The sequence below is a fragment of the Aquarana catesbeiana genome, linkage group LG11 (assembly GCF_042186555.1).
Source record: "Aquarana catesbeiana isolate 2022-GZ linkage group LG11, ASM4218655v1, whole genome shotgun sequence".
Lineage (NCBI taxonomy): Eukaryota > Metazoa > Chordata > Amphibia > Anura > Ranidae > Aquarana > Aquarana catesbeiana.
In genome coordinates, this window is record NC_133334.1 from 270,454,892 (window position 1) to 270,472,147 (window position 17,256).

A 17,256-nucleotide genomic window follows, 5' to 3' on the forward strand; every position below is an offset into this window, starting at 1 on the left:
CCCGGACCCCCCATACCCTTTGTACGCCTAATACCTTACATAAGCCCCCAAAATAAGCCCTCTATACGTGTATATAGGGATTTTTCCAGGTCGGATCCCATAGATTTCAATGGGGTTCGTTATTTGGCTCCGAACTTTTGCGATGTTCGAAAGTTCTGGCGCGAACCAAACAGGGGGTTGTTGGGCCCATCTCTACAAAACAGCTTAGTCACCAAACTGCCCTTCACCCTGCTTATTGGACAGTGAAGCAGCAACAGTGTAATGATGGGCATCACTGATGGGTATCACATTGACATCACTGTGCATTGCAGTTGAATCATGCTTTGGGTGAATTTATTGCCCTTCCACTTCTGTATTGTTCATAAGATATTTGGGATAATTCGTTGACTTGGATACTAACCTGTAATGAAAGATGGCAACCTGTAATGGAAGTTGGCAAGGTAAAAGTTTGATTAGGGACCTATCAAAGGTAAGGTTTCCCTTCTTGTTCAATGGGGTCCAGCGGCAAGGACCTCAATGTTCTTGTGCCATAGGCTTTGTCTGTGGACAACTCTGTAGACATATGTCCCCTGAGGAGTTGTGGTGGATCTGGGGAGTCTTTCAGAGTAGTTGCTTGTGGGTTCAGATGTGTGTTTCTAGATCATGGAAGCTGTTTGCCTTTAGAATCTTTGAAGTTGGGCCTGTTGGCAAGGTAAAAGTATGGGCAGGGACCTTTCTAAGGTAGGGATTCCCTTCTTATTCAATGGGGTCCAGTGTTAAGGACCTTGATGTACTTGTATCAAAGGCTTTGTCTGTGGAAAATTCTGTAGACATATGTCCCCTGGGGAGGTGGGATGGGTCTGGGGAGCCTTTCAGAGTAGTTGCTTGCAGGTTAAGACGTATGTTTCTAGATCATGGAAGCTGTTTGGGTTCTAGAATATTTGAAGTTGGTCCTGTAGACAAGGTAAAAGTTTGGGTAGGGACCTATCTAATGTAGGGTTTCCCTACTTGTTCAATGAGGTCCTGTGGCAAGGACCTAAATGTACTTGTGCCAGAGGCTTTGTCTGTGGACAATTCTGTAGACATATGTCCCATGAGAAGGTCTGGTGGGTCTGGGGAGCATTTCAGAGTGGTTGCTTGCAGATTCAGATGTGTGTTTCTAGATCAATATTAAACAATATTGTTTTATTTATCTTGATGTCTTATTTATGATTATTTTGTAATAAATAGACTGCTATGTCAATTAATTTCCAGGATATGAGTGTGGATCATTTTTTATTGGGTGCTGCTATGCAGGGTTGGTGTTAGAAAATGGATGGGGTTATTATGCGGTTATATTATGGGGTCCAAGGGCCCAAGCTGTCCATTGAGCTCAGTGCCTCTGACAAGAAGTGAGGAGAGGCACTGTGAGCTCATCCTCTCAGTCTGCTGCAAACAGAGTGTGCCAGCTTGTATTTAAACTGGCTGCTCTGTATGTAGCTTCTGACAGGCTGCACTAGAAGCCCTTTATCTCCAGAACTATAGGTGACAGGAGCCCCAAATTTTGACCAGTGGTAGGGTAGTATTTGGGGACTCTGTGACCCCAGGTCGCCGAGCTACGACCCTCGAAGCTCGATTGTTTTTTTTTTTTGTATTTTTCTTTTTTTTTTTAAGTTAATGGCAGGTGAGGCTCTGCCTCACCTGCCTCCCCTGACTCTACGTCCCTGATCCCACCGCTGATGCTTCAGGTCTACACATCTTCAATATTAGAATCGGTTCAGCTGCTATGCCCATCATTCTCCTTCTCCTGCCCAATCACAGAAGCCTTTGTATTATGTGATCACAAATTTCAGGAATTCAGCCACTTTGTAAAAGGTGCAGGCACACTATGAGCTAAATCTAAGGAGGTGCAGAAAATCTCTTAAATTTATCTCTATCATTTATATCTGACAGGTTTATGGCTCTGCCGGAGCATACACTGACACTTGGGGCTGTGAGAGAGGAGAGAGAGAGGCACGCAGAGCAACTATACTCTCCCGTCACCTCTGCTGCCCATTCACAGAAGCCTTTGTATTTAATGAATGAGTTCACATAATAAAAAAGCTGCTGTGATTGGGCAGGAGGAAGGGAGGGCGGACATAGCAGCTACACAGACTCTTATGTTGAAGACCTGAAGCATCAGCGTCAGGCTTCCAAAAATAAAGAGATAGCCGTTTTCCAGGAGTGCAATAAAACTGTCAGATGTAAATAATAGAAATAAGCCAAGGAGATGTCATGCACCTCCTTGGACCTATCTCATAGTGTACCTTATTTTTTTACAAAGGAACTGAATTCCTAGAGTTCAGCTTTAAGTTTTAATAAAAGGGGCTTGTGTGAAACTAGGAATTCTGCGATATCTCAACAAAGGATTCCCACATAGCAACCAACCGCAAACACATCAGTTATGGGTGGAGTTATCCTGTAACTACAAATGATGCCGGAGACTCTGCCTCTCCCTTACTCCACATTTGCACTGATTGATAAAACAGAGATGTCCTCAGAGGCGTTTTTTTTTTTTTTTCTATGTTATCCTCTGTAATTTTGTGTCCGTAAGCCCCAGCATATCGATTCCTCTTCGTCAACGATGCCGTTCAAGCTTCATTTAAGATTTTCATCTTGCTTGTAGCCCAGAGCACATCACAGAGTCATAAATTAGTTAAATTGCACATTTATCAAAAATGTTATTTTGAGGTACTGCTCAAAAAATGAACGTCTGAGGAGAGTGGGCTGGAGGATATTGTTGGGTTACTCCGAGTTCATCTCTACCAGAAGAGCGTCTGGAGTTTTTCTTTTTTTTTTCTTACTAGAATTTTTACACTTAATTTTTTTACTTTATTTATTTATTTATTATACTTTTATTATTATATTTATTATTTTTTTTTATACTTTATAGTTTTGTATTTTATTTATTATACTTTATACTTTTTTATTTTCTATTTATGTATTACAGCTTTTACTCTTTTTTATATTATGTATTTATTATACTTTATACTTTTTTATTTTATTTATTATTTATTTATTATACTTAATACTTTTTTGCTTTATTTATTTATTATTCCTTTTATAGACTTACAAAACTCCCAAGATTTGTTCATTGTCTGTGCAATTGGATTATTAATGCTCGTTGTGTAAATTGGCATCAAACGTTTCCTCTTGTATTCCAAATTTTGGATTTTCCATCACTTATTAAACCCAAAACAAAAAATGTCATATTGCAGCTTACCAATCATTAGATGTGGTGGCCTAATTAGTTTTCTTTTTTTAGGCTTTTTCCCCTCCATTTTCACCTGGTGATCTGGATCTGGCCAGTAACACGCCTCCCGTATTAGAGTGCCTTCACTCTGGATGAAGGAGCACAGGGGGTACCTTTGGACAGCAGCATTGTCAGTCTGGAAGGGGGGGGGGGCAGTGTTAGATGTACTAGCAGATTTAGATACACTAATAAATTGATGCCAAACTCCAGCTAATACTTTATAAGCGGTTACATCAAACAGATTTTTTTCCCTTTTGGTATAAAGGTTTTACAAAAATAAAAGCTGATCATTGTAAGCACCCCTGCACCGAATGCATGTACTGGCAAGGGATGATGGGGTGTGCTGGAGGGTCTGTTGATGCTGGCTACTTGGGGATCTATTGTCGCTGGGGGATCTATTGTTGCTGGCGGGCGATCTATTGTTGCTGGCGGGGGGGTCTTGTTGCTGGTAAAGTCAATCGTTGCTGGGGGAGGGTCGATCATTGCTGGGAGGGATCTACTGTTGATGGAAGGGTCTCCTGATGCTGGTTGCTGGGAGATCTATTGTTATTGGTGAGGATCTATTGTCACTGAGGTTCTATTATTGCAGAAGGTCAATTGTTGCTACTGGGGGATATTGTTGCTGGAAGGGGGTTCTTATGTTGCTGGGGGGAGGGGGTCAATCATTGCTGGGAGGGATCTACTGTTGAGGGAAGGGTCTCCTGAGGCTGGTTGCTGGGAGATCTATTGTTGCTATTGTTGGGTGGTGGTCTATTGTTGCTGGGGGGGGGTCTATTGCTGCTGGCTGCAGGGGATCTATTTTACTGCTTTCTATACAAATTACTTAGCACTGCAATATGATACTTGGTTTTGCATTCACTAAAAATGGTGGCACTGGGAGGTGGGTAGGAACCAAGGGATGATGCTGGAAGGTGGGTAGGGGGCAGAGACAAGGGGTGACTGGGAATAGGGAGTGCCTGCACCTATTCTTTGATGAAAAAAAGGCCATGTGTGTGGCTCTTTGAGGATGTCAGGAGCCACATTTGAGGCCCCCTTTAGCTCATAAGTTGACAACCGCTGCTTTGTAGTGTATGTAAAGCCAGTTTTGCATTGGGTTTGGTTAAACATGGGAGAGGTTGAAACCTCTGTCAGGTTTTAATTGCTGTTTGTGCCCCTGCTGGGGAGATTCACTTTCTCTTTTTGCCCTGGTGACTATTGTCCCCTAGACCAGAGTTCTCCAAATGTTTGCAACAAATGGCTAATTTACTGCCCTTCAAACTTCAATGGGGCCAGACTGTGGCCAGTGGGAGTAGAAAATGTACAAACCTCAGAGGGAGCAGACCATGTCATAGGCTTGGTGGTCACTGGGAGTAAAAAAAATGACATCATTGGTGTTAGTGTGAGGAATAGTGCCTTAAGGGCCAGATAAAGGCAAGCAAAGGGCCACATCTGGCCTGTGGGTTTCAGTTTGGAGACCCCCTGCCCTAGATTAATATGGAGAGAAAATCCAAAATTTTGAGTTGTCACCAAAAAGAGGGACATGGGGTGGAATACTTCCTATGAGTACATTTGTTTCCTTGACAACTATCTAAAAGAGGATGTCCCTTGCTTTGGAAAGATTGTTTGTCATTTCATGTTATATCTCCTCAATGGCACACAGACCCCCGAAACACTGACAGGGGTTTTAACCCTTCCACTACTAAACTAAAAAAAAAGTTTTGCCTTTAGATATATTTTAACCTTAAACAAGGCACTAAATACATGATGACATGCTTTTGTTATAAAGATCACCAACACTAATACTGAGGACCATTTACTTCTTTGAGGTGCATTAACACGTTATGTTGAGTGTTAATGTGCATTGCTATAAGATGAAGTCCAGGTATGGATATTTTTACATAGTTATATTGGTCCAGCTTGGATCAAAGTAACCATACCTGTGGGATTCCTCTAGAACAATCTCAACCAGGGTTCCATAGGACCCTAAGGTTCCTACAGATGTTGCTTGGAGTTCCATGAAATGAGAGTAATTCCTGCCTCCAAGATATGTAACCACTGACACCGATGATCTGTTTAGCTATCTACCCCTTGACTACCAAGGGAAGGAGCATCCTTCCCACTAACCACCAAACTAATGTATTGTGAGCTGTAGATATGGTATTCATTGGAAGTGGCTCCCTTAGACCTGAAAGTTATTTCAAAGGTTCCTCCAGGTTAAAAAGTGTAAAAAAAGGTTGCTCTAGAAGCTGGAAATCGCCGTATAGAAACTGCTACTCCAGTGATCTCCACTAGCTTCCAGGTCCCCTGCCAAGCGGCTTCTGAACACGGGAGGAAACCGGGAACCTCCAACTGACCTAGTTAAAGTTGGCAGCTAAGTAGCTCCAACACATCCTGAGCTGCTCCATTGGACTCTTTTCAATTTGCATTTCTATCATGCTTTTCTCCCCGGGGACATCACTTAGATCAGTGGTTGTCAACTTAGAAGGTAAAGTGGACTTCAAATGTGGCCCCCAATATCTCCAAAGAGCTGCATATAGTATTTATTACATGCCATGCTACAGAACACTGTCACAGACTTAAGACTTGCTAGAGTCAGAAGTTGTCAGAAATTGTTCTAATGGAGTGGTTGGAGACTGAAGTCATTTTAAAGGAGATAGTCAGAGACAATAACGTCCCACAATAAACTCGGGCTGTTTTGTCTTATTTTGTTTTGCTCTATGTTTTTTTTTTTTTTTACTTTTTTCGTGTTTTCAAAAAAAAAGTTTTGGATATGCTTTACATATGATGTGATGCTCTGTACCTGGTCCTACAGTATATTCCATGTTCAATGCAAATGTTGATGGTTGACATCTATATCTTCCAACGCTATAATGTACAAGCACTTTTTTTTCTTCCTTGTCAATAAAAAAAGTTTTGTAAAAACAAAAAAGAAACATATAAAGCTTTTATTTTTCTGCAACAGAGGTGAATCAATGGTCTAACGGTACAAAGAGGAGCTGAAAAAAAAAACAACAAAAAAACTGTGAACTTAGCTTATAGATTTTAGTGCTCACTGTAATGCCCCGTACACACGAGCGGAAACTCCGCCAGCAAAAGTCCGACGAGAGCTTTTGGTCTGAAAATGCGACCGTGTGTATGCTCCATCGGACTTTTGCTGGCAGAATTCCAGCCAGCAAAAGATTGAGGGCAGGGTCTCAACTGTTCGGTCGGAAAAAGTTCCGATTGGAAATTTCGATCGTCTGTACCAGTTCCGATGCGCAAAAATTCGACGCATGCTCGGAAGCATTGAACTTCGTTTTCACGGCTCGTCGTAGTGCTGTACGTCACCGCGTTCTTGGCGTATGAAAGTTCAGCGAACTTTTCTGTGACCGTGTGTATGCAAGCCTAGCTTGAGCGGAATCCCGTTGGAAAAACCATCCTCGATCTTTCTGACGGAAATTCCGGTCATGTGTACGCGGCATAACTCTCTATTTAAAACTGTGTTCTATGTACTGATTAAAAAAAAAAAAAATTTATACTTAAAGTAGATCTACTTAAAGTAGACATTAGTATATTAGCCAAATAATAGTACTGAAGTCACTCCTTCTCGGTTGCTTTCTGGCTGTTCTGTTAGTTAGGGGGGTGTCCTCATTCATTCACATTTCAGAAATCATACCTCCATCAGGTAGGATTCTGCTCTCTATAGATCTTTGTGTTAATTGATATCTGACGCTTTGTTCAGAGTAGATTGTGTACCCTCTGATACAGTCCCCCACAAACGCTTAATCTACAAACTGAGGTCTGTAGGCATGGACCATAAGATTTGTACGAGGACAGACAACTGGGTACAGGGGCAGGTCCAAAGGGTGGTGCTAAATAGTGTGTATTCAGACTGGTCTGGAGTGGTAAGTGGGGTATCCCAAGGCTCTGTCCTAGGACCAATTCTGTTTAAAGTGGTTGTGAACCCTTACAGACCACTTTTACCTACAGGTAAGCCTAGATTAAGGCTTACCTGTAGGTGCAAGAAATATCTCCTAAACCTACATGGTTTAGGAGATATTTCCAAAAGACAGGCACCGATGTAGACAACGGCGCACAGGCGCATGAGCGTGCCGTCTCTAACGGCGATCATGCCATTAGTGGTGGTACCAGCGCGCATGCGTGGGAGTGACGTCATCGGGGCTCCACCCAATCACAGCGCCGGAGCCGTGATACCTGGAAAGAAGATGAACGCTTCGTAGGAGAGGGGACAGCAGTGACATCTCAGGCTCCCTTGTCAGGTAAGTGACACATAATGGGCTACTATGCGATGCATAGTAGCCCATTATGCTTTACCTTTGCAGGGAAACAAAGATGAAGTAAACCCATCAGGGTTTACTTCCTCTTTAATTTATTCGTAAATGATATAGAGGATGGCATAAATAGCTCGATCTCAGTGTTTGCTGATGATACAGAGCTAAGGAGGGCAATAACTTCACAACAGGATATAGCAACTTTACAAGAAGACCTCAATAGAATAACGGGTTGATCAACTACATGGTAAATGAGATTTATTGTTGAAAAATGTAAAGTAATGTACTTGGGAGCTAAGAATATGAACACAAGTTACTCACTATGGGAGAACCTCTGGGGGGAATCCAGGATGGAAAAAGATCTGGGGGTCCTAGTAGATGACAGGCTCAGCAATGGCACGCAATGCCAAAATGGCGCAAGCTAAGCCAGCAGAATATTAGCATGCATAAAAAAGGATATTTACTTCAGAGATAAAAACGATAATCCTGCCACGTTATAAAACTCTGGTTCGGAACACCAGTCCTCAGGAAGGATGAGCTCGAGAGAGTCCAGAGAAGGGCAACAAAATTAATAATGGGGCTGGAGGACCTCAGTTATGAGGAATGACTACAAACATTAAACTTATTCTCTCTGGAGAAGGGACACTTGAGGAGATGTGATAGCGATATACAAATACCTCATTGGTGATACCAGTATAGGGAGGAAACTATTCAGTTTCAGGGAGTGTAAGAAGACATGTGGTTACTCAATGAAATTGGAGGTTTAACCTTAAGCTGCGTAGGGTGTTTATCACTGTCATAGCGGTAAGCATGTGGAACTCACTTCCACAATCTGTGGTGGGAACAGTTTGGGGATGGCCCCTTCCTGTTCCAACATGACTGCGCACCAGAGCACAAAGCAAGGTCCATAAAAGACATGGATGAGCAAGCTTGGGGTGAAGGAACTTGACTGGCCTGCACAAAGTCCTGACCTCAACCCGATAGAACTCCTTTGGGATGTGCGGAGACAGCGAGTCTGGCCTTTTCGTCCAACATCAGTGCCTGACATCACAAATGCGCTATTGGAAGAATGGTCAAACATTCCCATAGGCACACTCCTAAACCTTGTGGACGGCCTTCCCAGAAGAGTTGAAGCTGTTATAGCTGCAAAGGGTGGGCCAACTCAATATTGAACCCTACGGACTGGGATGCCATTAGAGTTCATGTGCGTGTAAAGGCAGGCGTCCCTAAACTTTTGGTAATAAAGTGTATATGAGCTAAGGGTTGCATTGTATGAGAAACAAAAAATAAATATACAGAGGTGCATAAAAAAAAATGCTACGGTTTTTTGGTACATCTTTGTATATTTATTACTTTTTTTTTCTAATAAAATGTTGTGGAGTGCTGCCGCTCTTGGAATTTTTATATATTCTATGGCTGGATAGGACAGCCTGATTGCATGGCACCCGTGATTGTCTCTAGGTGTGGTTCATCGCCTTGTTATATTATACACATATTTATTGGGGTAAAAAAATAAAATATATATAAACGCACAGGGGGCATTTTTTTTAAGGAAAACAGTAACATGCTAAGCAGGCATAAATCAGGTTACCTCTAGTATTGCCGTCCACGTGGTAGTTTTTCTGTGTATTTGTGCCTGTAATCCTGAGTAGATTGCAACAAATCTATTGCTGGAGATGAGACAGATTTTTACTCTATATCAGCCTTTTTCACTAGGGTTCCTCCAGAGGTAACTAGGGGTCCCTTGAGCAATAAGAAACCCCTGACACCAATGATCTTTTTGGCTATCTGCAAGGGGAACTCCCTTCCAAATGATCATAATAACCACCATAGATGGTGTTTTAACCTGTTTTTGTGATCAATAAATACTAATCTTCTTAAAGAATCCACTTGGAAGCACATTTTATTGAATAAGCTTCTCTGCTGACCACACACTGGTTCCATTTTGGGGGCGTTCTCCTTTCTACTATTGTTTAGCGGATCTGATCGCAACCTAGTGCAATGCAAGCACTTCCGGAAAACCCCAACAAGCATTGAGTGTGACCGCCCACACTGAGTATATATGTATCTCTATATGTGCTAAAAGAGGTTGCTTGACCCTAGGATGGGTATCCAACCACCTTATGAATGTGCGTATACACTTGCTACACTTTTTTGTTATACTTTTCTCATACATACAACTGAACACTACCCTTACAAGGATCTTTCTCGTGGCTTTTTATCCCCTTTTTTTCTCCTTATATTCACTTATCTGGAGCACCACTGACTCATCCTTCCATTGGCCACACATTTAAGGAACATTCTTCCCAATGACTATCATGCTTATGTACTGTGAGCTACGGTGTGTGACGTCATCACGCACAAGGATCGCGGCCATCTTGTTGGTTTGAAACTTTTTCATCTATTGATAATGAGCTTGTTCTATCGTGAATAGTGTGAGTGCATTGAGGTTTTAATAAATGTTGACGTTTTTTCACTACTACACCATGAGGGCAGTTTTGCTTTTCCTTTTGATCTGCATGGGTTGGTGGCCTGAGATTTGACTTGGAGTTTTCATCTGTGAATGAAGACTTTCTGCAATCCACAGTCTCCAAAGAATCTGGCTGAAATCTGACGCCATCTATTGGTTACTTGAGCGATGTTTGACCGCTTATATTCTAGGTGCTCCACAGCTTGAGGTAAGAGGCTCTATGTGCTATGGTGAAGGTGGAGGACCTCTTGCCATTCCTTTTCCTTTTGATCTGCATGGGTTGGTGGCCTGAGATTTGACTTGGAGTGATCATCTGTGAATGAAGACTTTCTGCAATTCACAGTCCCCAAAGAATCTGGATGAAATCTGACACTATCTATTGGTTACTTGAGTGATGTTTAACCGCTTATATTCTAGGTGCTCCACAGCTTGAGGTAAGAGGCTCTATGTGCTATGGTGAAGGTGGAGGACCTCTTTCCATTCCTGCCGCTATCCTATGATGTTTTTTATACACCCGAGGTGCCTTCTATTGGCTTTGTTGGACACTTTACAGCATATGGACTATTGTGAAGGACTGCATTTTAACTTAAAAGGGTAATTATTAGCAGGGATTCCCTGAGACCCAGAAAGTCCATTTCAAAGGTTCCTCTATGGAAAAGGTTGAGAAAAGCTGCTCTAACACCTTCCCGTCCGGCCTATATCACAATGACGGCCGGGCGGTGGCTCTCTCGTTCTGATTGAACGTCATATGTCGTCCAGCAGAACAAGCTGCTCGTGCTCGCCCCCTGGGGGTGCACAGTCCGGCTATCGATAGCGCAGTGTGTTGCTCCGGTACACGCCATCTCCGATCACAATAAAGAGCCTATAACGTAACACAGCTAATCACAGAGTTACTAGGAAGTGCCGGTTATCGGCATTCCTCTATTTGGGCGCAGGGGGCGTGAGTGGAGAAGAGCCGATAAGTGGCTCTCCTGGGGGGGGGGGATCTGCATTGATAATCAGTGCAGTGATTATTAGTGCAGCCCCATCAGTGATGCCCACCATGCCAATCAGTGTCCTTCATCAAAGCAGATCAGTGCCTATCAGCAATGCCAATCAGTGCCCATCAGTAATGCCTGTCAGGGTCTCCTCATCAGTGCTGCCTATCAGTGCCCATCAGTACTGTCTATCAGTGGCCATCACTGCTGCCTATCAGTGCCCATAGAGGTTGCCCATCAGTGCCACCTATCAGTGCTCATCAGTGCTGCATATTAGTACCTCCTCATCAGTGCCGCTTATCAGTGACCATCAGTGCTGCATATCAGTGCCCATCAGTGCTGCATATTTGTACCTCCTCATCAGTGCCCATCAGTGCCACCTCATCAGTGCCCATCAACAAGGAGAAAACTTACTTATTTACAAAATTTTATAACAGAAACCAAGAAAAACTTTTTTTTTTTTGGTCTTTTTTTCATTTGTTTAGCAAAAAAATAAAAAAAACCCATTGGTGATTAAATACCACCAAAAGAAAGCTCTATCTGCCTCCAAAAAAATGGTAAAAACTTTGTTTTAGGTACAGCGTTGCCTGACCGCGCAATTGTCATTTAAAGTGCGACATCGCTGAAAGCTGGCCTGGGCAGGAAGGGGGTGAAAGTGCCCGGTACTGAAGTGGCTAAACGGAAAAACAATAGTAATAAAAAAAAAGTGGTCAGGGTCAGGTATCATTCTGGCCCATGTGCCTCTTTAGAGCAGCCAAGGAAGAAATATTTGGCTCAAGATGTAACTTTGTTTGTAAATTTGTCCCATTAGCGATCTCCCTGCTCCCCTTTAGCAACGCCTTTCTGTGCGACCAAAATAGTAAATGGCCCTTTATCTATCTATCTATCTACTATACATCCATACCGTGTTTTCCTATAAATGTATATCACTATACCTTTTATTTTGCATTAAATTTGCATATATTTTAATTACCGCTATTTACTTTGAGGCTTGGAAGAGATTTTTTTATTAATTTTTTTCCTTAATAGGGTTAAGATGTAAACACTGTATAAATGTAACGCACTTGTTCGTGTTTATGTTTCAACCATTATTTTTAGAGTGACACAAGATTATATAGCAAATGAAAAAAAAAATACATTTTAATGTTAGCATAGGAAAAAAAAAAAAAAAAAAACGTTATATGAAGAATCATATAATGGTATTTCAATGTCAACAATAAAAAAGGACACAGAGTACATTACCGTCTCTGTGCTGTTTACATGCCAATATTTTATACACAATTTTCCCTGTATGGTGTCAGCTGTCAGTTATTTCTGCAAATTAACTGCCAAAAATGAAGAGGAACAGAATCACTTAGTGAGCTGGTAACCACGGGTTACCTTTCATATGCTTTAAAATAAAGCTGAAGAATGGGATGTTGGGAGAATAATTAGACACAAAAAAAAAAAAAACAACTTACAAAATGTAATAAAAAGAAAAAAGACATTCTACAATAAGAAATACGATCCCTGGGAAAATAAATATGCAAAAAAAAAAAGGTGATACTACGGAATGCCTATTTTAACCAAAAACTTTTACTTTAAGTATAAACAGTTTTTATTTTATTTTTTTTTTTTCCATTTTAAAGCATTAGCAATTCTCAGGAAATACAGTACACTTTTATTTATCCAAATTATTTTTTAACCCTTTGAGCACTGAGAATGGTTTAAGTAATCATCGTTTCATAATAATAAATACATTTTCTTTAAAAAAAAAAAAAAAAAAAAAAAGAAAAATAAGTCATTTTGTGCAAAAGAAAAAAAAAATAAAATAAAATAAACAGTGCCAATTACATATCCGTGTGGCTTGTGACTTCAGTTATTACTGGGAACAAATGAAATGACATCGCTAATAAATATGCATAATTTAAACATGAACTTTTAACAATATAGATGTATAGTCTAACAATTATATTTTTTTGTTTTAGAATAATAGTTTTTGAATATTTTATAAAGATTTTTTTTTGTTGCATCCTTTGAATAATTTACAATGCTTGGGTGTTAAAAAAAAAAAAAAAAAAAAGGAAGTCAGTTGCAAAAAAAAAAAAAAAAAAAAAAAAAAAAAGAACAAAAAACAAAAACATAAATTTTCTGTCATTCAAGAGGTTCATTTAAAAAAAGATTATTTTTTTTTACACTATACATAGGCACAGTTTATGTAAAATGGGTATACTGCATCAGATACTGAAAAAAAAAAAAAAAACACCAGTTAAAAATGTCAGGAGTGGGAAGGGCAAGTTGCCTTAAAAGTCAATCACAATCTCCAAAATGCAAGTTTTGTACATTATATACACAGTTTTAATCCTCGCTTGGTCACAGGATTGCAAACCAAAAGGTCCCAGTGGATGTCTAACTATTTCAGTATCAAAGAAGACCGCAGTTCTAGAACCATTTTCAAATCGAATCTGAGCCAGCATTCTTTTTTTTTTTTTTTTTTATTTAGAAAAAAAAAAAAAATAAATAGAAAAAAAAAAAAAGGAATATTCCCCAATTAACATAAAATAGTGCTCCAAAGTACTCAGAGGGCTAAAGGTTCATTTGCTGAAAAATACTAGTACACAAGTCAAAATGAAAAATAGTGTACCAGATTTTAAGATAGAAATGCTTAAATAAACTGTCTTTTAATTCATGCAGCCGGTGCACAGCTTATCCAATTTGCGCAAGTTTCCAAACTTTTATGGGGGGGGCACTATTACCTTCATATGTAACAAGAGCTGATTATGCACCTCTATTAAATGCTTTACAGTTTTACAAAACAAGTTCGTGCCCCCCCCCTTCCCCCCCAGAGTAACTCTCCAGAGCTAAAATTAGGAACGTGTGCCAAGTTTTTTTTTTTTTTTTTTTTTTTTAGCTTTAAGGCTTTTTCCTGACAGTTCCTCAAAGCAAATTACAGTCAATTTTATAATAATAATAAAAAAAAGCAAATGCTACTGCTTCTCCATTTCTGCCACATAGAGAAGATGATCTTCCGGGGACTTCCCATGTGTTTTACTCAAGTGAAGTTTCACAGCATGCTTGCTTGCAAATGTCCGGTTGCAAAGCTTGCACTGGTAGGTGGACCCAGTCTCTTCTTCGGGAGAGGAGGCCACTAGCTTTTCGGAGGGGGACTTGGTGTGTGCTAACTGATTATGTATCTGTTCACTGGACAGTTTAGATAAGTCCCTTATTCTGAAACCTAAGTGGGATTCAAGATGACTGATGTAGGTGGAGGGAGTCCTGATTTGCGAGGCACAGTCATTACAAAAAAACACCGGGTGCCCCGTATCTAAGTTCTTAAGGAATTTTGTCCCACCTGTCCTTCTTAGCTGGTATTTTACATTGGCTAGCCAGTGGCTGATGGTGGTCATGGAGAGTCCCGTAAACCGGGAAATGTGCATTCTCTCTTGAGGGCTCAAGTCGGACATGACGTACTTCCCCTCCGAGGTCTGTCGCAAGCTTGCAGCAAACTGGGCTTGCAGGATGAGCAAGTGTTGCGGATTCCAGTTGGACTGTCGCCCTTTCCTCTTCTGAGCTGGTGTGTTTTCCTCCGGTTCTTCTATTGTGGTACCGTCAATGTCAGATTTCTCAGATATGCTGGTAGGTGTAGAAGATTTTGATGTGTGGCTTTCTGTCAGGTTCTTCAGCATATCAGAGATATCTGACAAGGCATTCTCGCGCAGCGGTGAGTTTGACATGAATGACACGACTGCAGATGTCTTTGCCGTTGTCACTGTAGATGAAGAAGATGCGGTAGACGACGACGTGGATGACAAAAGCGCTGAAGCCAGAGAGCAGTTTTTGTCACTCTTCCCTTTCGTCAAATCTATGGGCTGGTCATTGTTGACATGATAAAAATAACGGTCTGTTAGGTGGTCTGTTTTTTTGGCTTGGATAGGTGGCGTGGCTATGGCAGCCTTTTCTGCCAAGCTGTTACTCATTTTAAACAACATGCTCATTGGGTCCAGAGCCGGTAGAGATGGCTTAGCTGCCTTGCCAAGGTGAATGTTCATAACTGACTGCAGTGCGCTTAATGGATTGACAAAGGGTTGCTCAGGAGGATGGTCTGTTATTATAGCTGTACTGCTACTTAAGCTGCCAATAATGGACTTGACATGGTCTTTGCCGTTTACTTCTGGCTCCAGGGTAGGGCTCTCCTTGCAGTTGTCTTTTGGTGGAGCTGGACTGTTTTGCTGGCTTTTAAATACGATGTCGTTCAAAACATCAGGCTTTAGAGGTTCGCTGACCTCGCTTCCGCTGGGGGATGGCGTCGCTCGCTTGATTGGAGAAAACCTCTCCTCTGGTTCCTTCATTTTCTCTTCCACTTTGGCCACCTTTTCCGTCACCTTCTTGACTAGCTCCTCCATGGCATGGAAATTTGTTTTTGGCACAGGTGAGGTCTGGCTGCTCGGTGAAGAGATTAGGGGCTGATTTTTGGAAGGTGACATGACATCATTATTTCCATACATTGGTTTCAGTGAAGTACTTTTTCCTGAGGAACCTAATGATAACTTCATCATGTTGGGAAGTTGGTAAGCAGCGTGGATGCTTGGGTAACCTCCCCAGCTTGGTGTGCCATTCTGAGCTTTATTTATAGCGGAAGTCACTGTGTTTTCCAAAGATTTAAGAATGTCTAACCCCCCTTTAGGGCTCTCTTCCAAATCATGTTCCGTTAGGTAATGGTATTTAGAAGTGGTGTCAAACTTTTCCTCCTCCTCATTTCCCTTTTCTTTCTCTTTGATTTTGTCATCCGTGAGGACTTTGTCTCTGTCAACCTCTTTTTTAATCTCTACAGCCAGTTTTGGCGACAGAGAGGCACCGTTATTGGTGGGGGGTGTGAATGTGGTGGCGGCTAGTGGCACAGATTGGACCTTCTCGTCTATAACCGAGTTTGGGGTAATAGGGGATTCAATGACAGGCTTTCCTTTCTTAAGGGCAGAATTAGTCACTTTTATAAAATGTCCCGTGACCATCATGTGGCCAGTAAGTTCTTGCAGTGTGTCATGGGAGCTACCACATTCCATGCATTTGAGAATCTGAGATTTCCTAGCTTCAAAATGCCAAGCATAGCTGGCTCCGTTCTGGTGTCCATACCGGTTATTTGGTGTTATATATGGGTTGGAATTCTTTTGCAAAGTATCGTTGGAATCTAAAATTGTTGCTTTTGGCGTCCCCCCTGTTGAGTCAGGGGAACTTGGAAGTTCGAGTTCCAGAGACAGTTTTTTTCTAGAAGCCGGAACAATTTTTGCTGCTACGGGAGTAACAGGTTCTTTAAGAGGCACTTTTTGGTAATGTTTCGTTTTAATCATGTGAACACTGAGGTCCTGAAGGGATTCGAAGGAATGCCCGCAGTACATACACTTCAAAACTTTTTGGGCATCTTCTTTCCCTTCCATTTCAAGTAATGACCGTTTACGAGGTTTCGACCATCGCCTGGGGTTTTTGTTATCGTTTTCATGGTTGTCATCTCTATAGTGTCCCGTTTCATTCATGTGAACTGTTAACTCAACCAACGTATCATAGGCAGCGCTACAGTCTTTGCAACGGAACTTGCTGGCTCCCGTAAAAATTGAACCGTAGAGTTTGCTGCTCTGTCGGTACAACTGGACGGTGCTGAAGAGGCTCGGCTCAGGGAGTGCTCTGCATTGGGACACCTGTTGTAGAGTTTTGGCCACGGCTGTCTGGTGCCAGTCGAAGCTGCCACTTCCGCAGCTGCTGCTGCTACTGCTGCTGCTGCTGCTACTGGCATTGTTTTTCTCCGGCGTCGTCTGATGAAGATTTAAACTGAGGTTTGACCAGTAAGAATTGGAAAGGAAATTATTGTACACAGCTTTCATCTGCTCCAAACTGTCAGACACACTGGAGTCCTCCAGAGGGGCCAACAACTCCTTAGTTTCCTCCTCGTTTTTGATGGAGCTGCTTTCAAAGTCCGTCAGGCGGTCACTGGTCTCGCTGACGTGAGACTCGCTGTCCATCTCATGGCTGGAAAATTCACCAGCTGGCGAGTGCTGGTAGCCCGGAGAAGTCTTTGCAAAATCCATTTCCGGACAGGCATACTTGGCTGACGGTTCTCCATCCACAACAGAGTCCTCAACCTCGCCATCTTCATCAAGCGCGGCTGCCTTCAGTTCATCAGACACGTAGGCTACAAAGGAAGAAAAAAAAAAAAAAAAGAATTAGAGACTGCTGTGACTTTAATAAAAGTTAAATAAAATTTATCACAAGTTACATATAGGAAAAACGGCAGCGCATTTAATTTAATAATAAATAAAATACGGCGTTTTTATTTTTTTT

General features: G+C 41.6%; 1 protein-coding gene across 2 annotated transcripts in view; it reads right to left on the reverse strand.

The window, feature by feature from the left end:
• Window positions 1-13,799: 13,799 nt before the first annotated feature.
• TSHZ3 (teashirt zinc finger homeobox 3) overlaps window positions 13,800-17,256 on the reverse strand; it is a 161,226-nt gene continuing 157,769 nt past the window's right edge. For both annotated transcript variants that reach the window (XM_073605825.1, XM_073605826.1), the window contains exon 3: window positions 13,800-17,107. In XM_073605825.1, the coding sequence (XP_073461926.1) occupies window positions 13,914-17,107 (3,194 nt within the window). In that variant the 3' untranslated portion in view covers window positions 13,800-13,913. The remainder of the gene's footprint in view (window positions 17,108-17,256) is intronic.